We start from the raw sequence: 26251 nt of genomic DNA on the forward strand, positions 1-26251 counted from the left end.
ATTGATTTCATAATAATTATGATAATAATAATAATAACATCAAATAACAAATGTCATATCAATACTTATTAAATCCAGTCAAGTTACTTATTTATATATTCTCAAATCACAAATTAGTCTCAGAGGAGTTTACAGTCAGTGCAGCGGATGACACCCATCTTCAGACTGATAAGGAAAAACTCCAATAACGTGGCTTTCATGACAGTAAATTAATGGATTTTTATTCTCAAATCCACCTGGGCACTACTGCAGTTAAAGTCTCTGTATTTAACATAGTGTGTTATGTGCTTTATTTAACACAATTTAATTCATTCATTTTTGTCTTGAAGGTGTTATAGGTGCAAAGGGGCTGGCAAATAATTTCATTCTATATTTACCAACTTGAAGTTCAATTACAGTATGTGTCACAACTTTAGACCTGAAGGAGTTGAAGGGCTTTTTTAAAACCCTATCCAAAGAAATTGACTACAATTTTCTTGAATGAAACATACAGCAGCGTCCTGAAAATGGGCTTCAGCCAGGCGACAATTTCTCCTCAAAGTGTTGTGGAGGGTTGAAAAGATGTATACTGGGGTCAGTTTTGCTACAGTCCATTGCGTCTCAACAGAGAGGAAGAAAGAGGGAGTGAACAGACTGTGTGTCTGTGAATCAAGTTTTCCACTGAGATGCTGCTATGAAAGTTGTACATAGTCTTATTATTTTTATTAGGCCATAGCATACACGTCATACACCTTACAGGCATGTGACAAAATGATATGAGGTGAAGACGGGTAATATGATAACATAATATAAATAAATAATTTACTGGTATTTATTTAAGATATGAGTCAGGAGGAGAAACGTTATATTTCCTTTTGTGGCCGTGTCCCTCCAGGAAATTACAGGGAATTTCAATTTCACAGTGCCTGCAGACTGGCACAGTGTTATCAGACGGAAGTACGCACCCACACATACAGTACACAACTTCAGCCCTTCAACTTGATGAAGTTTTCCTCTTAACTTTACATTCAGTGTGGATCAGCGCCCCGTTCAACAGCATGGCTCAAAGCAACAAGTGGTGGATTTTGTGCTCCGTTTCACTCGCCTGTGTCGCCACTTTTGGCTCTTGCAGCAGAGATAGAGAAGGTAAGATGCTTGAAAAAAAAATACAGGTATGTGAAGATTAATATTTTTTAACTGTGTTGACCGTGTTTTACAACCAGACTGAACTGTGCCACAGTTTATGGGAAAGTTTTCGTCCCGATACGCGTGCGTAACTGGAAGCTGAGTGTTAAGTTTGTCGCCTACATATTCACACTTATGGGGCTATTTATCTTCGCTTCACTTCATTTATGATATAACTTTAGATTTCTAGTGCAGTGCGTAATATTTTCATCATATTCAGCGTAACTGCGTTGCTATCTTTTTTTTCTTTTCTTTTTTTTTGCGTAAAAACATTTTCCAACTAAATATTTGCGCCTCAAAGTGACGCGTAAAACAGGCAAACACCTTTTAAAATAGTAAATACAGCATCGTGCATGGGTTGATAATGTGTAATACTCCACACACTGATAATACCGGACCCATATACTACTACTATATTCAGCTTTTACTGTAATCCTGTCCACAGCTGACCCACTATACTGTGCTCGTTTTGTTGTGTTGGAGGCCCTTTAAGTCCTTATTAGTGAGGGGGAGAGTTGTGGTGTCATGCAGGGCCAAAGTCCACACCGACAGCAGTTCTCACACCGGCCACGATCAACACCTGAACCGCTTGGCACCTCCTCCTGTCCTGTCATGTTCCAACAGCAGCTTCGCAGGCGAAAATGAGTCTGTTGGGATTGAATGTCTGAGACCCAACAGGCGGTGAGAGGCATAGGGGTCTGCTCCGGAGTGGATGAGAAACTATAATACTCTACTCCTCTACCATTCCTCCATCCCTGAGAGCAAATACTGAGCTGGTCTGACTTCACTAATGAAAGCTATGCTCTTAAAAGGAAAGTCTGGAAAGGCCATTGAAGTATGTTAGGTCAGATATTGGCTGAAGGCAATTGAGAGGTTGTAATATTCACTGTGTTGCTTTAATGTCAATGTCTGTAATTTTCTTATCTGTCAGTGAAATACAGCCTGTTTTACACTATGCATTTCCTTGAATGGAAGGACCATCGGCTTTCTATGAGGATAATTCATAACAGAGAATGAAGGCTTAAAATCTTTGGATTAAGAGAAAAAAACAACATTTTATTGTCATTTAAGAAATAAATAATCTTTTTGTGAGTATTGTTTTTAAATTACTTAATTACACTTAGTCCCCTATGAAGCCTTTTAGTGTATTTGTGTTAAAAGTACTGCTTTGTTAAGGTCCATTATGAGCAAAGACAGGTTGGTTTGCTCTTCATGCTTCATGCTTGGCTTCATGCTTGGTTAGATTGTGTTAGATTTGGTAGATTAACCCCTTAGTAAGGCCTGGGGCAAAACTGAGCTCTGGGTGGCCACATACTAGTTATTCATAAGTATATACATTCAAGTGCCCTTAATACAAGCTTTAAAACTTTGCACAAGCAGTCCTTCCTAACAAATCCCTATAGTCTCTGTGGTTCATACTATGACTTTGCTATTTAAGAAAAAAAGGACAAATGAGTTTTTAAAACTATTGAGTCACCACTTGGGTACCCTATTCTGTCTGCCAGAGGGTAACAGCTCATACTCAGAGTGGAAGGTTTTTTGTTTTCCGTTGTGCTTGCATAATGACAATAGAATTATTGACTCTTGACTCCGAGGACATGGGGTGCATCAGCTAATATTCTCTGCTCCTCTGAGCGTAGACTACTCGAATATAGATTGAAGGGAAGTGTTGTTCTTTTTTCTCTATGACCTTCATGGTGGTCTGAGCAAGACAGGCAAGGCTAGATTTTAACTGTACTGAAAGGTTACTATAACATGCCTCTGTCCCATACATGATTAGGCTCTCCAATTAGACTGAAGCCTGACGCATAGGCATGGGCTTACGAGATAAACATATCAATATGGACACCAAGATACTCATGAGAGACCATACCTGATTAATGGGAGTGTTGTTGATAATCACTGGGCTGTGGTCAACTACTACCTCAGGGTCAAACACCATCTATTCAGTTTTCTTCACCAGTGAACACAATTCTAGTTGTACCTGTAGTAGGCTGAAGTATCATTGGCACTGTACAATAAACAAAGGATAGCAGTCATCAGAGAATTTAAGTATGTATTTATCCTGTTGTATGCTTACACACTCATTTGTATATAATGTGAAAAGCACTGTAGCGCTCACACATCCCTGTAGGGCACCTGTGCTGATTGATTTGTGGTCAAAGTGGGTGTTGTTGACCTTTACACGTTTGATACATTCTGTCAGCAAAGAGATTATATCACCTGCTTCATTTTCTGAATCAATAGATGAGACTGAACAGTGTTAAAAGCAGACTAAAAACAACAAAAAGCAGGCTTGCATAAGTAAATAGTAAATGGATTGCATTTATATAAAGCCTTTCTTGTCTTTCGACCTCTCATTCACACACATAATTATACATTGATAGCAGAGGCTGCCATGCAAGGTGCCTACCTGCTCATCAGCAGGAGTTTTTAATGCTTATTCACAAACAATAGCACACTGGGAGCAATTTGGGGTTCAGTATCTTGCCCAAGGACACTTTGACATGCAGACTGGAGAAGCCGAATCGAACCACCGACCTTCTGATTAGTGGATGGCCTGCTACCTCTGGGCTACAGCTGTCCCCTAAGGAAAACCTGGCACCATGCTTGAGTCAACTCCTCTGCAGAAAAACAAAAAAATCCGCTTGTTGGCTTTCTGGACATCATCCGTGGTGATCAGGTGACTTTTGATTGGTTTCATGTTAATCATTTTGTTCTATCATGTCCTTTGCTGCCTCCGGACTCAAACAATTCATCAAGATCTTTTCGTACCATTTTTAAACTGCGTGTGGTCAGAATTTCTGCAAGCTGCCTCTTTCCTGTTGATACAGACCTTCACCTTTTTTTGCTATGTGTGGTTTGTTGTTGGAATACACAGTAATGTCTTTTTTTGATGACTATGCAATTTACACAAAGCTTGATATAACCAGTTAGCATCTCAGCAGCCTCATCTATGTTGTGAAAAATCTTCCTGTTAGTGCACATGAGGCATTCTTTCGGTATCTTTTTGCTATCTTTGGACCACACTGATATTGTTTTAACTTGTGGTTTGCTTTGTTTAAACATAGTCTTGTATGTTGGTATGAACTGTGTTATAGTCAGAGTTTCCCAGGGGTGGTTTGGGTTTTTAACATTCCCATAAAATCTTGTTGTCTCTTGTTTTACATGTTGATATTGATTAATACATCAAAACCAGGATGAGAAAGCTTGGGTTTGCAGTGGTTAAGGTCACCCAGAATTAAATAGGGGCCCCAGGTGTTCGATGCAGCTGATGGTGAATACAATCTGCTATGTGGGCTGCAGCTCTCACCACATTGCTGCTGGCTGGGTGGAACATGGACCACACAGAAGATAATGTTCCCAAACTCCCTCGGGAGGTAAAAGTGCGTCATACTTTAGAAGAAGAAATTTAACATCAGGGTTACAGACAGTTTTTCTAATTGTCTATTGTTTGCATCAGTTGTTACTAACAAACACACAGGCGCCTCCACCCATGTCCTTCCCTGGTGGTTTGTTTCAGTCTGAGAGAGAAACCCTCAAAACTTCAAGCAGGAACTAGGGGATATCCTTGTGGAGCTAGGTTTCTGTGACACTTGATTCACTTTACTTAAAACATGCCTTTCATGGATCGGGGGTTCCTCCATGTTGCTTCTGAATGAGAATGACCTTGCATTGCAGAGTATCATGGAGGGCAATAGAGGTGTGTTTCTCCGTTGTCTGAGCCGCTGTCTTATCCCCTCCTTGTCTGCTTCTTCTCCACTGATGTCTCCATCGTTCAGGCTACACTTTCACAGCTGCGGGTCCGTCTAGGGAGTTAATTTAACAGAGCAGAGCGACAGCAGTCTCTCTGGTGTACGAGACAGGTAGCTGAGGTAGCTGAGTCACCACGCATGCTACAACTGTTTGGCATGTTGTGGAGGAGAACTTGTGCTAAAGTTGCCATAAAGTAGTCGACCTAATGTTACTGCTCACAAACTCGAACAATTATTAAAACAATTAAAAAACGGCCAAATAAAATGAATAAAATGCAGTAGCACGTAAGCAAGCAGAGCCACCAGAAGATAATAACAGAATCTTTGAAACTAACATCAGTATCATTGGTGCATGGGGTTGGTAGACTTCACTAATCGTCTCACGGAGGCGTAAACATTGTGTCTCATTAATTTGTGGAGAAATTTAATTAGATGCTCACTTGCTGTTTGAAGTGGTCCTTTTATTAGGAAGCCTCGGGCCATAGACAGAAAGGATATTGTGCAGCATGTGCCATCTTAATTAGCATTTGCAGTAAGAAGTAGACTTCAGAAAAGTACTTTTCTAAACTGTCACTAAAAACCATTTGACTCCATTAGATAAATACACCTATAACTGGAAAATGTAGACACTCCTTTGCCTTGCCAATTATTAGTTGTTACCTAATGTTTTCTCCACTCATCAGCATGCAAACCTAGTTTCTTTAATGAGAAAATGTTGGTTTCCTCTCAATATGAATCTCACCCAGAAGCAATTTACACTGCAGCAAAAGGGGTTGCTCTATCTGGGGGCGATACCAGCGCTATAATACAGACTACTAATGAATCAAACTGTAGAAATTGTCTCCAAATGATGCAATTTTTTTATTCTCTGTCACTTCTCTGCATATACAAGCATACATCTATTCTCACTTTCTATTTGAGTTTAGTTTCTGAATTCTGTGCATGGTAGTTGTTCAATCTTGTTAGTTATTCCTCAGTTTAATTTATATTTTTGGGTTTTCTCATTCTTATTCATTTCATTATCTTTTTTAGTTAGTCGAGCTGTAGACTAAATTAGGACTTCGAACTCGACTTGCAAGTTAGACTTGGCTCCATTAATACTCAACTTATTTTGCGACTTGAAGAGAAAGAGCTGAAGAGATTTGACTCGATGACCCATAAATACTGAAAATGCTGCACTGTGCACAGCGTTTCCTGTTGGGCTGCTGCCAAACTGTCATGGATAATTAATAGCCTAAGCGTTGCACATGTCTCCATAACATAATATACACTTTCAGTTTCAGTTACTCACATCAGAATTAAATAGAGAAAACTAAATTAGAGAAAGGAGAGCAGACTGCAGTACTCTGTGAAAATATGAATACATATGAATAACATTTTAAAATATGAAGTTGTTTCAACATAAAAAATAAATGTGAGTTACCAATTCTGCCTTACTGTTAACTGAACTAATACTATCAGTTCTTAAAACATGGAGCGTCAACTTTACTCGCGTAAGTTGAAGAAACTGAAGAAAAATTTAATTCAGCAAACACCTGCTAATGCTGAACTGCTTGAGCCTCCAGTGAGGCTTGATTTCCATTTATGTTTAGTCTTTTTTCATTAGAGAAGCAGCTTTGAGAATGATTACCTCCTGAAGTATGCTGCTTAATCATTAAAGGTTTTACTAAAATGTAGACACAGATTTATTGAATTGAAAACTCAGGTAGTGTGAAATATAGAACTTTACAATGCTCCAAATGGACACAAAGTGATCATAATGCTTTTTTTACACCATTAAACATATTCAAGCCCTAGGCTTTCATCAGCGTTACTCAAAACACTGCAGTAACGTTGAGGAAAGCCTCGGGGCTGAAACACGTCCGTTTTCGTGCTGCAGTGCATCATTAAAGAAGTGATATACACTTATCTGTGAGTGCTGATAACTCCATTTGTTATCTTTGTGCTTTCGGTAGGCTGCATGGCTGAAATAATAGCAGTGGAATTGAGCAATTTGTTCCCTTTTTGTTTTCATTAATAGCAGCACTCAAAGTGGTCTTTGTTAGTTATTTCTTTAGTTTCCTGATCATTGGTGCATGTGGCCTAGTATTGACGTTCCCAGTGTGCTGCCTCTGTGGGTTATTGTACTACCCACATGCAAGGGGTTGAAAACTGCTTGAGGTGACTCCTCTAGCTACCACACTGGTAGTATAGTTGTTTTGTGTTTGGTGTATCATTATTTCAACACTTTGCAATTATATGGTGTTAAATTATCCTCAAAACAAACCTGTGCACATAAAAACCAGGCATGTGCATGTGATATGAGCAGACTGACCCTCTCTATGCACTCGCTATTGATCAACACTCACTCACTTGTCGAGTTGACTTTTGAGATTTTGGAACAGTCTGCTTTAATCAGGGACTTTGAATACCAACCATGGCCTTTGATTGGCTTGTTGTTTACTGCCAGACAGTCGCCTGAGAGAACACAGAGAAACATAAATAAAGATATTTAGTGGAAGAAAAGGCAGATTTCATGGATATCTCTTCATTTTGACTATATTAGACCATATCCAGATCAAAAACCACTATCCTTAGACTTGTCAAATCTGGACTAGATTCCCAAGAAGACTTTAGAGACTTATTAAAATATAGTTTCAGAATTGTGACACCTTTATTCTTATTTCACTGATCTTGCAGCTTGGAATTCAAAGCACAATTTCACGTCTCTCTATTTCATTTGTTATGGCTATGTGGAGCTCCACTTTCTTAAAAAGAAAGATAGAAAGTCTTATTTTTCACCCTTTGAAATACAATCACACACTATCTTTACAGAGTCAGTTTTCTAATCTGTCTAATGTGGAATACATTAAAACAGGGAAATATTGTTCAGTTTGGTTTACTGCTCCTAGATACTGTTTGTGTGCTCTTATCATGTGCACGGACCTGGTTTTATGTGCATGAGTCTTGACACTAATTAAACACCATACAGTAAGTTTACAGTATAGTATAAAATGATTACTCATACTGTATATGAGCACTAAACTGGATAAGGATGCCCCCCCCCCCCCATAGCTGAGTGGGAGGCATGGCTTCATTATGACACTTGTATTATGTAATCTAATTGACACAGAACAACTTGTGATTTTGCTCAACTATAGAGAGCCACAGCCTGTAGAGTTCAAAAGTCCATGCTGAATCATCTGCTGCGTAATATAAAATAAAGGGTAACTTGGTGTATAACAGCAGAAATTTGAGTTTAGGCTGCTTGTTAAGTTGAGTTTTCTGGGTACGAGGGAGTGTAATGAAACAAAGACAATACAAGAGAGATGACAATACCAATAAGTGAACTTCAATCTTTTTTGAATAAACCGTAACACAACGTATTCACATGTAGAACACCAATTCTCAAGAAGGCCTTGCTCCAGGGAAATTTGTTCAGAGCATCAAGCCTCCCACTTCCTGATAAAAGGGCGACTGCATTATAATATGGTGACGATGTGTCCTGTGTGAGAAAGTGGCTATCCACTCGGGCTTGGCACAGCAAGGGAGATGACGAATGCACTCAGAGGAGCATGAGTCGCAGGATAATCTGTGTATCTTGTGCTCCATCGCCTGTAGAAATTTGATTGGTCAAAAACAAGACACTTGAGGATCTCTCGTTGGGGTCTGGGAAACTGTGATAGACATTTTTCACTATTTTAAGTAAAAAAAATCTAAATGAACTGATAATGAAAATAATGGTAAGTTGCAGCTTTACAGTGCATGCCATGTCATCCTAGGAGGGAAGTGAAGCATGAATTATTAAAGTGCATTATCACTTAATCTTGCTTGTATTACTGATTGACATCAGCTGTTTTGTAATATGCAATCATTGGCTCATTCACAGTTTGTGTGGTCGGTAACATCATATTCATTCAAGTGTTCAGTATGGACATTATAACTTATCGTCTCTACTGTTCATGATAATGAAAGTGTAGTTTGTGGTCACATCACCCCAACCTCCTCATTGTGCAGTATTTTATATTGTAGCTTTAACTAAGATCATTTATGCTTATTATAGGAGAATTAACTCTTGTAATCAGAATAATCTGTCTGTATTCTTTGATAGCTCTCTCAAACACCAGAGCCTTTTCTACCAACTTGAAAACCATTTGCTATGAATGGTTCCCTTTATTTCAGTTGACAATGACTCCTTTTGATTTCAGTTTGAGCTGAGAGCATGCTGCACTTTGGTATAATATCCCATTATGAACACAGATCTTAAAGAATAAAACGATCACAGATTAGATTGATAAGAGCAGGTGAAAGGTCAAACTGTTTCACTCAAATTGAATCACTCAGACAGGAGTGGTACAGTCTCGATAAGACTAGAATAAATGATGGATGGATGCTGGGTCTGATGTAAGAATTTTTAATGTGTAAATTTACACTGATTGCTCTGATGGGAGTCAGATTACTTCAAATGAATTCTCACTTCTCTACTTTAATAAACTTAAAAACTTTGGTTTGTTAAAAATTGGCTCAAATAGTGATTGTATAACTTGAGGGAATGCTGTGTTTACTTTCTGGTTGGGGTGGTTTTAATTATTCCCGAAGCAAAAACAAAGTAAACCTTTTGTTCAAATGTTGCTTATTGACAGTCTGTGGACAGTGTGCAGCATCTTAAAGGACAGTGTGTGGACAGAGGAGTCTGCAGTGATGGATACAGTATTAGTGGATCTCTGTAGCTTACAAGAAGCTTCAATTTCTGAATTTTTGACATATGCCTGGATAAATATTTTACATTTTGTAAATTTTGCATTCATGGGTGAATGACACCAAAAGGGATACTAATTAGGGATGTAGTCCTGTCACATTGCCTTCATGACTCACACATTCATCAGAATATTTTCTGAGCCTGGGAACTATTTCCAAGACATTGGAACTGGCCGTCTGCTGATGGATAAGGGTATGGTAACATTTCCTGTATGAGTCGTACAGACGCTAACTGTACGCTTTATTTAAGGGTGGAGGTTTCAGGAAGTTATGAGTCTTACAGGATAACAAACTTGTGGAAGATAAGAGTTATGTTAAGTCAGTCTGGATGTACAGATGCTTAAAATGGGAATATGGCTTGAGATATGTAAAGGCGTTATTGTGTGTTACTTTGTTTTGAATATGTTTGGCAAGGAGTGTAAGAAATTGCAAAGCAAGTTTCAAGGTTATGTCAGCGCTGCCACAAAAAATCACTCGAGTAGATATTTGACATTACATGACAGAGAAAATTACCTCTCCTAAAAAGCAAAATGTAAGCTTTGTTCTCATACACAGCAGCAAATGCCAGTGTATACTAAAATTCTGAGGAATAAAAGAAAGGATGAAATGAAGTCACTTTCAGAGCAGAAGAACTTGCTCATAGTTCTTAAGAACTGGTGACATAACCCCCCTCCTCGCTTACTGTGTCCACACTGCAGGATCTGGGAGTGCCAATAATAATAATAATAATTCCATTTTGCAATTCTAAGAAATTCTAGGGAATGTTTTAGCTCCTATTTCAGGATAGGTACTTTCCCAACAAAAGAGGGAAACCTGAGTGGCATAAATATATGCTGAGTGGTCCAGACATACGTGTACTGTACATTGATTTTTTTTAAAAACATGTAAAACAAACACATAGTTTAAATTTTCACTTTTTCTTCCCAACTTCCAACATTATTATCACAAAGCCCACGAAACAAACAAACACAGCTCTGATCATGTTGGTTTCTTTCAATAGAGAACATTAATTCCTGCATATTGTACTTTTTTTTTTTTCCTCTGTAATTGTAACACTTCAGATATATAAAAAAAATGGCCTCTTTGTTCTCCTCTCATTTTAGACTGAATAAATTGCTGCTGCATCATTTATGAGACAAAACAACATTTCAGTCATTAAAATTGTATTTGCTGTGTTTTGACAAAAGGTTTTTGTTCTTGTTTTGTTAGTTTTAAATCAGTAACCTTTCTAGGCTTAAAATAGGCACTGTTTTCAGTATTCATCTCTTTCTACAAAACTGGTGACTCGTCCGTAATCTTTTCTGATGCAAATTCTACAATAATCGCAGGAACATGTGAAGATAAAAAAAAATCTCAGTTTAACTTGAGGTGTTTCATGTTTAATCATTTGCTTCCTACGTGTGAACCCATCAGCAACAAGGTTAATCCCTCACAGGAAAGCATGCTGTCAAACTAAACTCAGTCTCATTGAAACTTGCCAATTGCCAATGAAAGAAGCATTCCCCCCTTTTTTCTCGTTCGTATTCTTTGAATGATAACCTACATCACAGGAAAGGACTACAGTATTGATCCTCTCATCTAATCAAGAGTGCATCTACAGTACAACCGGTCGAGGATGACATTTGTACAGACGGGGAATGAGCCACTTGGTCTTGCTTTCTGTCTGTCCCATTGATTCAGCTGTGTAATCAGATCCACATCAAAGGAGAGAAGGCTAAGACACAAACATTCACGGCTGTAGCTGTAAAGTGATTGAAAGTCCATTAAAAATATGAAAAATGACAGCTTTATTGTATTTAGAGTATTGAAGATTTAGGGGGGGAAAAAACAGTCATGCAAAAACTCAACATGCGATGCTTGTAATTTAAAAAACAACAGGTTTTTATTATCTAATGGGTGATGATCTCAGTGGCTGCTCTTGAAAAACCTAATGTGTGGTCCTATCCTGCAGGAATCATGTGATTTCCTGCCAGTGACACGGCTTACACATTGCAATGGTGTGATGGTAGAGATGGGAAAAGGCTTATATTGAATTCATACTGAATTCATGGTATTACAGTGAGATAACACAATATCACATTATTGCAAAGACTGAAGTATGGATGTTTTAAGATTTGAAAAGTGAAACCCTGAAGAAAACGATTAGATTTCCCAGCAGATATGTAACAACACTCAAGGGCTAATATTGCGCCTTCATGTGAACAGTTTGTCATTGTTTGAATGAGTGGCCGAGAATAAATGAATGATATGAATCTGAATATGAATGAGTGGTAGAGGAAGGGTCCTGGGTGATAGTTTCTTCAAAGTATACTAAGATAAAATATCTTCTTGTTATAATTATTCAGCATAATTAAAATCTTAAATTACTCTTCTGGTCGCTCTTCATTGAAAATAATAGGAGTCAAAGATTATTCACCTCTCCAGGAACTCTATATGCAGTACAGTATGCATTTCCTTTATATCTTATTCAAGCTTTTATTGTTTGGTAGAACATTGATATCCCCTCAGTATAGACTAAGTAGAAGTCAAGCTACTTAAGACCAGAACATTACATTGGCCTAATGGCTGTGCAATATGTCTTCACTGCCACTTATGGATGCACTATTGAGAGTGAACTGGATGAGATTACTTTGCATGCTATGTGTGTGCTACATAGGCGACCCTTATGCATTGATTTAAAATGTGTTTGTGTGTATGCTGTAATTAGGATTGATCTACAGTGTGATGAACAGCAGCACAAGGTGACAAAAAGGACACTGTCCAACAGTGTAATGTAATAGCTGTGCCTGAAATGATATATATATATATATAATGACATATGGCTGGTTTCTACATAGCATTTCCATCTATTTCAGGTTGCAGTTAATTTGTTTGAACTTTGGCCTCTGTGCTGTCTGGTATGACATCATGATGACCAAGACCGCAACCCTGTGTTTTCCCACCGCTGCCTCTGAGTGCTGCTCTCTTGGAGAGAATCAGAGAGTTATGATCAGTCTGGTGGCTCCTGATGACAACAACACCACAGTACGTGAGAGTGAATAACCTACAATGGTGCAGGCTTGGCTGGTCTCCCATTTTTGTGGGTCAGTGTCTTAAACAAACAGTGTCAGAGGGCAGACGCCAGCACAGGTGCAGCCACTCATTATATTGGCCCTAAAAGGCTTTGAGATTGTCCCCTTTGGTGGTGTGGACTGTTATCTTTGATCATTCCAGTGTTGTCCTTCTTCCACAATGTGTTGGACAGAAGCCTCTGAAATTCTACTCCAGCTTAGTTTCATCCACTTTGAGTTGTAATTGCATGCAGGAAATTAGTGTACAATGAGATTTTCCTCACATCTCTGGTTGAGATAATCTAATATCCAACACAAATATAAAAAAGGAGCTTAGTGTGATTTAAGTCTTAAAGATCAGAGACAAATAAATCATTTGGTACATGAGCTGGATAAACAAACAGAGTTTATATACAGGAGATAGATATTCAGAAGCAGATGGCACTGGCACTGAAGCTCCATAGACATTCCACAGAGTAAACACAACTGAAACACTTAAATATTTTACTGTCAGGTCTAAAGTACTTGTTAAAAATTCACTCCCCCTTAATCATATTGTCCGGCTAGCCAAGGACTGATTTCCATTGAATCTTTTCTCTCTTCTGTTTCCTCTGTTCTCTGCTCCTTGAAGCACACTTGTAACAGATTTTCCAAGCATTTTAAATGAGTGGTTTGAACACCTCTGTTATTGTGAATCATTCGGTTGTTATTGCTAGGGATGCAATGAATAATTCACTCAATGTTTTATAATTGGGACTCCCTCAGTTTGGCAGATGGTGTCTTGGTACTTCTTCCCCCTTGAGGCCTGTGCGACTTATGGTAAACGTATGTCCACGTCATCATTTGCCATATGCTCCTTCTGGGCTGAGAAGTTGCCATCTTCTGTCAAGAAGAAGAAGAAGAAGAAGAAAGAGCTCAACACCATTTTGCTCCTACAGATGCATGCTTGATTTCTTTGCAAAGGCATGACCAGTTTGGGGATATCTGTCACCAACCTGCAGCTCAGCTAATCACACACCCCCCTTAGAGCGTAGTCCAGGAAATCCACTTTGTACAATTGATTGGCTGAAAACCAGCCGAGACAGACTCTTAATTGGCATTGAGTGGGATTGTTTGGTTGGGCAGCGCTTGGACTTTGCAAATGTCAAAGCACGGATTTGGCAGAATCACTGAAGCAAGAGGGATTTCTGGTTCTCACTATTGTTCTGTTATCGAGAGCAAGTGGGAAACAGGTAGGGGCTCAAGTAAGATATAGCAAGGAAAAGATAATGTCGTTGCAAAGGGAGGGTGTGTAAATTTCCACCACTGAGCTGACATTGGAGAAAAGAGAGTTGGATCTGATAAAAATGAAAAAAAACACCTTTTCCAGTTTGCAGCTGCTAGATACAGAAAAGTTCAAGCCATAAAAAAGCCAGACAGAAAGTTTTGATTTTTTTTCTGTCCAACAAAAGCAAGACAAAAACACCTTCAGAAGTTGTCGCTGGAAAAAAAGGCAAGCCGAGATGAAATCTGGCTTGGCACGGACAAATGGGTCTACAAAAGCTATCGAATTGTGGAGCAACAATTAATTCACTCAATGCATCCCTCCTCCCTCACCACCTGCCACACCAACACGCAGGCTCTGATTAAAAATGCATGGATCTCACAAGCCTTTTAGATAATTAAGAAGGTTTCCCTGCAGCACTACTAGGGTAAAACTGAGAGCACTGTCGCAATCTTTTTTAGCAGTACTTGATAAAATACATGATGGTTTGTACAGAGATCTGCAGGCCAAGTTTATGGTAAAAGATATTGTATGATCTTTCATATCATTGTACCATGAGTGCCAAGTTTTTCCATATGGGGTGTTTCTAGGAAGAATCCAACCACCGATCCTGCAGAGTTTGTGTCATGCTCTATGTACTGAGCCATACAGGACTAAGCTTGTTGCTGCCCTACCACAAGTAGGTGACTCAGTCTTCAGGGTAGCCCCCAATCCATCTCTCAACCACACAATGTGGGCTCTCAAAGCTTTATTGTTCATAGAAACAGCGACAGATTTCTCCTGGAGGCATGAGCATGTCCATGTTTCAGTGGGATTCCTTTGATATGCTGGAGAAAGTGCTTTGGATGGTACTTGAAACCCACTTTGATCTCCTCACATGAAGTGCCATGTAACTGCTGTATGCAAGATTACTGCGGGAATGAGGTCATCTTTCTATATAAGGGCTCAAAAGTCAATGTCGGGTTTGCTAGCAGTTTCTTTTTGGCTCGTCCGCTCTTTAGAAGCTTTGTAGTCACTCACACGACCGTGATATCTACCCCCTTACTTCTTTTTAGTGTTGTGACAAGATGTTCACTCTTCTTGTATTTCATCCAATTTCTCAGAATCCCCTATCGTAAAATCTAAAGTGAATCCACTGTTTCACAATACTTGCATATGTTAACGTCATGAACCACAGTGCTCACAAGTTTGACCCAACACAGCAGCCCCAGTTTTCTTTCTGAACTTTGTTGAACTGTGGAGTTTATGTGGTAAAAATGCGAGTAAAAGAGAAAAAAATAAGCCATTTATCATTATGACATGATTTTATATGCCATTTGAATAAATATAATAGTAGTATAATAGAGTTGTTTTTCTTCTCTGCATCTGTTCTATATAAAATGAAGTACTGGTAATGTTTTTTTTCGACTCAGAGGTCTGACTATCACATAGAGAATTGTTGGTGAAGGTGATTTTAAATAAACAACCAACATCTTTGAAATACAACATACTTGTACATAGCATATAATCTAGATTTAAATGACCTAGATTAGTAGAGATTTGGGAAAACAAGACATTTTGAAGGCACTTTAAACAAAAAAACAAGACACCAGATTTAATGTCTTGCAAATACAGTAGTCTATATACAGTAGATACATTCACAACAGTTTACCATCTCAACCAAAAGCAGCATTAACAAGCAGATGTTAGGTCATTTAAACTGGCTCTGGTTACAGGATCCTTGCATCTTACTGGGCAATGCGAAAGGATAACCTGAGATAGATATGGCAACCTATTGGTAAGTCATCATCCTTGAAGCCTTTTCCTTTGAAAAAATTAAACACCCACGTATGTTTTTGATGAGATGAGTAAGAGGCCTTCCTTTATTTATTCAGTTTTTCACACATACTCACTCTCCTGTCAAGCTCTTGGAAGCAGTCACTCTGCAAGCCAGGAAAATATCTTTGCCCCAACATTTTTCAGAATTCGTTTGGAGGCCAGCCTACAAGACATGACACATGACACACAGTGACACCGTATTACTTGGCCTCTTGACAGATGAATGTGTCTTGTCAATATCTTTGATAAATATGTTGGGAGACATTTGTCAGGAGCTGAGATGTGTCTGCCAACATATGGTCCTCAATTACAGCAAAAAAAATGAGACAGCACGATACTGTTGAATGATCAGCTGGATTTAATGGTCACTTTTGGTACTGCTAACTGTGGTCAGATGGACAGATAGAAGCTTGCTAGCCTAACAATATTTCGGTAAAATGTAACCCACAATGCAGCAGTCTACAGAACAAGAATTTTGTGTTTGTATGCAGAGTTTTTGCGTCAATACATTACTCTGTTCAGAGCTCTTTGTTGTCTTTTAAATAGAATGACAACCTTGAATCCCACATACAAAAATAAATGTAATACATGTTTTTAGAAAATGTCACACATACTAAGACACACAAATACATACACTCATAGTAGCCTCGTTTGTTCAGAGTTCAACTGTAAAACCTAGGGACAGGCTCTGACTCATCCTCAGCCCTTTGTCCGCTGGCCTTAGGGTATGGCTCTGGTAAACAATGATAATGGCTCTTACATTGAAAGACTATCTACACTGGCGCACTTGATGCACCCTTTGGGTTTCTTCACCAAAGCACACACGATCACACATCCCTCTAATTTAAAGGAATTTGTACTCTTCACTTCAAGAACCATTTAGCAAAGTGAGTCACTATAGAAAAGGGTGTTGACTAGCAACGGTGGTGACTAACTTGACTACTGATAGAGTTGACCTTAAGATTGTATACGTGTGTCGAATTCGAACAATGTTGTGTGATGATCACTTAAGTTGTGTTTACTTTTTTAATGTCAAAACCTGAATATGCTGCCTCTGGTTTTATCAAGTGTTTAAATGCATTGTATGTTCTCGTTATGTAACCAACTGAAAGTAATGGACTGTGATTTGGGACAATGCTGAGAATCCTTTGGCACACATTTTAATGACTGGTTAAACTAAAATAACAATTAAGAAAAGAAAACAGAATTCTTAACACATCCAGACTCTCATAGCTTCGCCGCAGAGGTTTTCGGTGCAGTTTGTTTGATATATCACATAATTCTAACTGGCAGCTAAATTGTTGTAGTGAAATCAAGTCAGTTTTGATTATATAACTAAATATCACATATTCGCCTCAGAGGTTTTTACAAACTGCTCAACATACAACAAGTTCTTCAACAAGTTGCTTCTTTTTGGAACATTTAGAAGAGGATTTAAGACAACAGCTGATGATGATTTTAGTAATGAAACTAATACCAGACTGAAAATCTGAGTTTCAGTGCTGTTTATTGCACCAGGATGTGTGCAACACCTATAAACAAAGCTACCTGTGACGTCACGGGGTACTAAAACTCCCTGGAGTACACTCATACATTACTGCAGCATGGTTACACGTTTAATCACCAGATATGAGTGGATGGAAGATTTTCAGATGGTGTAAAGTTGTACTTGATACCTACATGATAACACAGTAATCATGGATGTGACTCACTTTGAATTTACACGTCATCCTCACATAAACATTAATAATAATCAATCATTAATAATCTAAATTATTAGTCATGTATTTTAACGTGAATTTAGATCCAGATGCTGAAATGTGTTAAGAAATATGATATTATTGATATGATTAAATTACACGCTCCACTACTGTTAATATGAAGTATTTTGCAATCAGCACCATTATGTCTCTGATGTTACCATTTCTTGAAGGCAACATGTAACACCTATATGATTTATGGTCTAAATTCATCTACAATCCATTGAGAATTGGACTAGAAGTGGCCACATAACAAGTGAGACAAACTATGAAAACATGTAGTCTAGCATGCTCATGAAATGTTGAAAATTATATTCTATTAAGCTTTTTTTTTTTGACTAAAGTTTGACTAAAACTAATATCAATAATCAGGTTGCCAAATTAAAACAGCTGCTGGTATGTAGGCTCTCTTCAACAAAGAAAACACATCATAAGCTCACTACCAGCTGTTTCCAAGGGCTTTTTTCATAATATTCTTATTATGTATTGTATTGTTATTATTGTGTTATGTACAATATTCTTGCCTTTGTTACAGTGAGCTTTGTTTAGGTTGTTGTTTTTTTGGTTCAGGATTGTCACCATCCCTACTCAGTCTGTTGGGAGAAATGTAAAGTTTAAAGGCTGCAGAAGACTTAACAAATGGGAGCTGTCAACACAGTGGCACTGCTCTGCTCCTTTTTTTTCTATTTTCTTTCTCCATCTGTCTCACTTTCTTCAGCTCATCTTTTTAGGACATCGTACGTTACTGTCATCTTGATAACAGTGTGTGCTTTATGGTGTTTTATCTTTAACAGAATCATCCATGACTTGTTTGGCTTTTCTTTCTGTGTTTTTTTTTCTTCTTTTTTTACTTCATAGCTGTTGTGAAGTTGATGCTTAAGTCCGTTTCGCTAAAGGACATAGAAATGAAGATACAGGATAATCTTCTGGTACACTAAACAAGCTGGGACTGGGCCTCAAACTGATTCAACCTGCCCAGATTAGGAATTACAGGGGTGCTTGGCACAGTGCAGATATTGAGTAACTCAGATCTTTATCCAAGTGTATGTGCAAATCTTGGCTGAGCTGAGCCTGTCAGCAATACTCAGGAGACTACCTGCCAATGGAAATTTGACGCATCTAAAAGCTGTTTCCATATTCAGCATCGTCCATATTTCAAAGACCTGGTTGATTTGTTGGTTCTCTTCCAAGGTTTTTGCTGATGCATTGTTTGACTATATTTATTCACCTTGTGTGACTATATTTATTCTAGATGACAGATCTGGAGTTTTGGATGAATTTGGGGATTGCTCGGAAAGGTTTCTGCATTCAGAGCTGTCGTAAGAGATGTGCTAATACGTGCAAATCTGTAAATGCAAATGAGTTTATATTAAATCTATGTGTGTGTGTGTGTGTGTGTGTGTGTGTGTCTGTGTCTCTGTGTCTCTGTGTGTGTGTGTGCAGTACTGTGAAAAGATTGTAGGCACCAAAAGTAAATGCCATATAGTTTTTATTCATCAGATTATTAACTTCATACAAAGTAGGTTGTTCAAAGCATCTGGGATATTCTGTGGATTTTGGCATCTCAATTTGCTGCTGTCTCTTCATGAAATGTCAGACTGAATGTTGAGATCAGGTGTCTATGGGGGCGAGTCCATCTGTTGCAGGAGTCTTTGTTCTTCTTGCCGCCGAGGATAGTTCTTTATGCTGTATATTTGGGGTCATTGTCATGCTGCAGAATTGTGACCGATCAGACCGATCCTGTGTGATGGAGAAGAATCTATACATCTAAAGTGCCTAAAGGTTTTCTACAGTATTGTGTAAATAGGCTCATTCAATACAGTTGACTGACTGTACTGGTCAATGGACACTGCAACCTTCTACCTAGCTTCTATCTATCTTCTAAGTTTATTTACATTCCATTTAAAAGCATATTAATTTTATAAAGAGGTCTTTTTTTTAATGAATGAAATTTGTTACTGGTTAACTGAACTGACATGGTGCTGCTCCAAGCTGCAGTTCATAAGGTAATACAAAATCACATGCTTTTATATCACTGTATGAAACTACTGAGCAGCCTCATATGAGGGACTGCCTGATGACACCAAGAAAGTTCAATACAGGGATGGATTAAGCTTCAAATTTAGCTCATAATTAAATCTCAGACTATTCTACGGTCCAGTCAATACAGTGCATAGAGTATATATTAAGAGTAAGAGCAAGTCTGCTATGCATGAATGTGTCCATAAGGTGCACATTTGCATATCAATTTCTAGTTTCAGTGCAGATAAAATGATTTAATTTGGCCCTTAACATTGTCTCTGGTTGTTTCTTTTGACCCACAATGCCTTTTGTCTAGATATTGGACTCCAGTGATTGAAGAACACACGGCTATTGTACCTTTGTCTGTCTCAGAAAATAATAGTACAAATCAATATCAAATGATCCTTGGGCAGTGAAATTCTGGCTTATTTAACATTCCTATTTATGAGAGTCCAGTCTGTACTTTTGCCTCTCAAAAGAAATTATTCTGTTGCAGCCATGGTAGCTTCAGGCATCCAATCACAAAGAAAAGAGAAACAATCTCAACTTGTCATTATATCTCTGTAAAGTTTGTTCAGTGAGATTCAGCAATGAGGTATGTTTACATAACCAAAAAGACTCAGATGGCCTGTGTCGCTGTGTAATTTCTACCAAGCTAGACGACCCAATCTGCTACGGCTTATCAGCCTTGACAGGAAGAACGTAAATAAAAAATACAGCAAGTCTCTGCAGGGAAGCCATGCTGCCCTCACCTCACATCCCACATTCAATAGCAATACCACAGGTCTGGTGGAAAGAAGTAGATTGGGAGTATTTGATAGGTTTCCCCAATCCCTGGTTATAAATTGGAAGTGGACAGGAGGGCAAGTTGTAGTGGCGAGCTGCTGCTCTCATTACTTTGTCTGGCAGAGGGATTGTTTGGTGACTGCTGTGCTGAAAGGCCAGGGCAGGGTGCTTACCATTAAGGGATCTGTTTTGATGGAACTTTGTACCTTGCGGGAAAGATGATTTAATGTTTGCTTTCTAAGCTTTCCGGGCACTGTGGAAAAAACTGAATTGGATAATGATTAAATTACCTTAATGGTTCAAAATGACAAACATAAGCCATCAGGTTAGTGTTTAAAGAGAAGCCCAAATGCTCAGTCCAAAAACACTAAGGTTGTTTTCAGATCAGTTTGTTTGCTAGATTTGTTTTCAGATCGAAGCAAAAATGCAACAAAAATGCATTACTACAAGCCACGTGAGAAAGTTTACTCTGTTCATCTGAGTTGTGTCTGGACCAGTAGCATACATGTAAACACAGGAACAAGGTCCTGAAAAAGGTCCTCTGGCCAAAAAAAACATTCTTTATTGCGTCAGTCAATGTCCGACCTTGATTCATTCTCCCACTAGTTGCTAGAATAGAGGATCCGACATTGAATGCACCATGTGACCAGACAGAGACCATATCCAGATGTTGGCACTAGAGGAATTGTTAATATCAAAATTAAGACAGTTCATCCTCTGGCTACCATGGATAAGTGACAGAAATCATGGTGATCCATCCAGTAGTTGTCCAGACATTTCACTAAAAAACATGTCAACCTCATAGTGGTAAAAAAGTAAAATCAGTGGATACATCCTCTGAGGACCATAAAGCTCAATCTCAAATTTCACACGGAGAAAAAACTAAGCAAAAATGCAACAAAAATGCCAACTACATGACACGTGCGAAAGTTTACTCTGAGTTGTGTCTGGACCAGAAGCATAAATGTAAACACAGGAACAAGGTCCTGAAAAAGGTCCTCTGGCCAAAAATAACATTCTTTGTTGGGTCAGTCAGTGTCTGACCTTGATTCATTCTCCCACTAGTTGCTAGAAAATGTTGCTTTTGCTTATCTTCATCCCAGTATGCAAAGCGCACCTTAACTCAAACTCATAGGGTATGCCTAGTTGTTGGGTCAGATAGAGGATCCGACCATGAATGCACCATGTGACCAGACAGAGATCCTTAAAGGGTCTAGGTATAGTTGTTTTGGTCCAAAGTACGATTGCAGTGATTGCACTTAAAGGAAGAAAATGAACCGATGAGTCAGATTCCCGCAGGTCTGAAAATGCCCAAAGTCAATAGCTACCTTAGTGGATTTGTGAAGTGCAAACACTGAAATGTTTTGAGCTATTGGTCTATCAGCACAATAACATGCTTACATGCTGATGCTTTGCAGGTTTAATTTCACAATCTTAGTTTAGCTTTGTAAATCAAAACACTGGACAAAAAAAATATAATTTTGACCCGATGTTGGCACTAGAGGAAAAGTTACCATCAAAATTAAGACGGTTCATCCTCTGTCCACCATGTATATGTCACAGAAATCATGACGATCCATCCAAAAAAATGTCAACCCCATGGTAGCAAAAAAAATAAAATCAGTTGATGCTCTGTCCGCTGGGGACCATAGATCTCAATTTGAAATGTATTAGCACCCCATCAGCCAGTCAGTCTGAGCAAGAGTAATGGACAGACATGGCTAAAAATGATTATTGGCTTAGTGTTTAATAAAAGCACAACCCAAAACCTACATCCACATTCCAGCTTTCACTTTTCACTTCTCCTCTCTGTTATAATGTTTGGAAAAATGCAGTAAAAGTAGAAATCATTGAATAACAGATCATGTAACATCAAGGTTATTTAATGTTAGGAAATTCAGGAAAAAACTCTCTCAAATATTGGCAGTCAAGCTGCGGCCATCTGCAAATCCCTTTGGACAGACATCCCTCCCTTCTGACTGGGTGTTGAAGTAACCGTACTGGTGCAGGCGGTCCTAACAGAGACCTGACCTAAATACAGCAGGGACGAGACCAGAGAGAGCCGTCTCAAAGTAACTCGCTCAGATAGTGATTTAACATTTACAACAGTGATGAGTAGACCTCCAAGCATTTAATTTCACCTATTTCTTGGATCTGACAAAGCCAGCATTTATGATTGATGATGACAGTGGGGAAGTGTGTCTATGCAGGTCTAATTCATTGTCTACTAACTATCTATATCTAACTATATCTGATCTTGACAATTATGAGTAATGTGACCTTAGTCTCTGTCTAGCAGAGTCTTTGCCATGCCCCCTATTGATTTAACAGACTCTGCACAACAGGGCAGTTCATTTAAAACACAGTCTAATCTTCCAGGCTCTCAATATGGTCAATACACTGCTTATCTTCTGCTACTGTGCAAACTAATGCAATGTGCTGCATTCTGTGAGATTTCCACCATTTTCATTCCAGCTACCACCTGCACCTCCCTGGCCATACCTTATTCGCAATATGACAATAAAAATCACATTATATACCTGCATCTAAACCAGAATTTATTTTATTAAGGAAATATATACTTTAATTTAAGTATGTGGGTTAGTGGGTTCCCTGACTTTCAAGACATTTGCATGTTTTTAATTATTCAATCTAAATGTTCAGTCAGGTCACACAGCTTACCATGCTTTGCCATTTACAAACCCTTCACACAGTCTCACTCTTCAACCAAGTGTCTGAAAACATTAAGCTGTCAAACCATTTCGACTCAAGGCTTTTGGAAATTATACTAGCTTGCAACTTTACCTTATCTCAAAGCCTGAGGTTAGAGTTTGATGCTATGGCCTAATTTCTTTTCTTGGAAAAGCTGAGTGCTAAACGTTGTGTCTTCTTCCCACTTTGGCAGATGGAAGGAAACCCGAGCTCTTCATCTTCAATGAGCTGTGCGCCCTGAAGGATGATCAAGGGCCTTGCAAGGCCATTAAGGACAGGTTCTTTTTCAATGTTGACACCGGACACTGTGAGGGGTTTGAGTATGGAGGCTGTGGGGGAAATGCCAACAATTTCGGGACCTTGGAAGAATGCGAGGAGATGTGTGTTGTCTCAGGTGAGTCAAACTCTTTTGCTAATACTTTAGTCTACATTAACATCTCTGATATTTGGTGAAAAGATTTAACTAGAGATATACCAGTGTTACTGATATAAAGTTACAAAAGGATTGTTTTTCATTATCACAGTATACAGGACAGAGATGCATTGTAACTTTGCATTGTTATATTGTTAGGAAATGATCAGTTTTGTTTTCAAGGACTGTTTCATATTAGATTTTATTGCCACCTTGGGCATAAAATTCTATTAGAAAGTCATTTTGTTGGTGTGGCGTTAAAATGGAACATCGCCAGCACATTAATTTTGAACCGTTATGCTGGAGGCATCTGATTAATGGAGAGAATTAAGAGGCAGTCAGTACTGTATTATTTATAGGTTACACAGAATAAATTGATAAGAAATTGAAATTGAATTAATTGTTAATAACTAATAAGAGAGAGTTCAAACTCTGAACAATTGGATTTCCCAACTGTCATGTCAAAGAAGTCAACAACTCAGACTGAAAATGGATTTTGAATATTCTTTAATTTGCCAGAATGACAAAGAGTGAAACACCTGACAACAGATGCTGGACATGTGCAGCTATGAGGAAACAGTTATATTGTAAAATATGAAAGAGGCAAAGGCCAGCATTAATAACCATCTGTCCTGCTTAATTGTGAAAATAACCTTATCACTCACTGTAAAGTGACTTGCACAGTTACTGTTGCTATGCATTTCTGAATTTAAGTACAGCACAAATTAAGATTATATTGGCAGCTACGACAATTAAAATCTAAGGCAATTCTTGTAATAATGGGTCCTTGACTTTGTTGCTACCTTTGCTTTATCCAGCTGAAATGACACCTGTCACAAACGGCTTTTATCAGCTCCAGAGTTGAAAGGAAAATATTTTTACATCTAGAGTTTCTCTATAATCAAAGCTGGCTACTACTGTATTTGATGACTACACGAATGATATATCACAAAGATTATAGATAACATTTGAGGGTGTGACAGCACCCAAAACATACTTGGAGACGTATTATCATTATCAAATATATATCATATGTTTCACTTTTGCAATCAAGATATTATGCAATAGGATTTACCAATGAGTTTTGCAAATGTCTCATGTAAATCCCCTCAAATCCAATAAGATGCAGGACAAAGGCATTATCCTATTTGATTATATTAAATAGGCCTGGAGGAGCGTCTAGACAGTGGATGTTGCTGTATATGACAAAACATTATTGTGAGCAAATGTTGTGGTATCACTTAACAAAATGTACCAAAAGCACAATTTCATGTTACCAGGAATCTGTGTGCATCAACATATTTTGACACCTGTTAGTAAATGTTAAAAACATAATTACAGGCAATATAATATTTTATTATACAGCTAGATTAGATAAGAGTTATCACTGGGAGGTAACTGCCTCAACCAAGTGCGCAAACATAGCAATAAATATCAAGCAGGCAGGAGGGACGCGTACCTCGAATGAATCATTTGAGATACGTATAAATTACATAGTACATCGATAGTTCCATACAGTGTGTTTTGCATCTCTAATTGTGTGTGCGTGTGTGTGTGTGTCAGTATGTATGTGTCTGAGTCTGTTTCCTGCTTCCTCCATACAGAAAATAATGTGCCTTAAACTATGATTCACTAGAAAAGATCTTGATTTTTTTGGGGTGTTTTTTCAGTACAATTAGAGTGAAATGAGAAATGTAGCTGAAAATACTTTTCCCACTGGATTCTCAGTGGGTGGGAAAAATAACTATGGATGTGCTCCCAGGTAAGTGTGGAGTTCAAAATAGACATGAAAACACTGAGATATTTATAACAGGGTTTTAGTTTATTTTCACCCTAAAACATGCTGGGCCTAGATAATACAATTGGAAGAGACATTTATCATATTTATCAGTTATAATTTAATGTGTTGTTGTTGTGTTTTTAAATTTTGTTCATCAAAAATGCTCATTTGTGTTACTTAGGCGCAAAGCAGCTATCAAAGATATTTTTGTTTTGTCTAATGGAAAAATTTCCTCGACCATCATCATCGCTGTAGGTTTCCTTACATTCAAAACCACAGCTGAGTACCTCAAGTTCAAGCATGTTGAGTGACTACACATTGAATGTTAATCTGTGGTGTGGTGTGACTAGGTAAACGGATACATACCAAAAAAAAGCTAAATTACCATACTAGACCCTATTTTGTACTGACAATTTTAATGGGATGTTTTATAAGAATATAAGGTCACTGGACAAAAAGAATCCTTCTTTCATAAATAACTCTGTGTAGAGGGGTCAAATGTGGGCGTGTGTGAATAAAAGATAAAACCTTTATTTATTCAAGGTAATTTCACCAAAAGCAATAGTCCAATTTCCAATAAAGCCCTCATCACATTCACACAGTTACACATTCATACTTCCACATTCATACTGCCCAGTACAACCACAGTCTGATCTGCCAGCCACTGGAGCGGTTAGGGTTAGGGTTAGGCAACTCGGTGGTGGTGATGAGGTAGGGGCAGGCTCTGTTTTTCACATTCCCCGCCTGGGGATTGAACTAGCAACCCTTCGGTCACAAGCCACTGCTGCCTGATGGACTAAAATATCAACAGTCACAGAATCCTGATTGAACTTTGCTGCATCTTCCCTGATCAGTTAACAGTGGGAGCATGATGATACCTACTAAGTGCAGTCTTGACAGTACATTGTGTCACTACCCACCGCACTGCACTTAGCTTTTGTTGAGTGGGAAGTCAGTAATATATCATAGAACTGCTGCTCTTGAAAAGCAA

General features: G+C 38.4%; 1 protein-coding gene across 1 annotated transcript in view; it reads left to right on the top strand.

The window, feature by feature from the left end:
* The first annotated feature begins 972 nt into the window (after window positions 1-972).
* The window catches only part of tfpia (tissue factor pathway inhibitor a), a 37700-nt gene continuing 12421 nt past the window's right edge, over window positions 973-26251 (top strand). Inside the window, exons 1-2 of the mRNA XM_053329266.1 lie at window positions 973-1125; window positions 23262-23462. Coding sequence (XP_053185241.1) covers window positions 1038-1125; window positions 23262-23462 — 289 coding nt within the window. The 5' untranslated portion in view covers window positions 973-1037. The remainder of the gene's footprint in view (window positions 1126-23261; window positions 23463-26251) is intronic.

The sequence above is a fragment of the Scomber japonicus genome, chromosome 11 (assembly GCF_027409825.1).
Source record: "Scomber japonicus isolate fScoJap1 chromosome 11, fScoJap1.pri, whole genome shotgun sequence".
NCBI classification, from domain to species: Eukaryota; Metazoa; Chordata; class Actinopteri; order Scombriformes; family Scombridae; genus Scomber; species Scomber japonicus.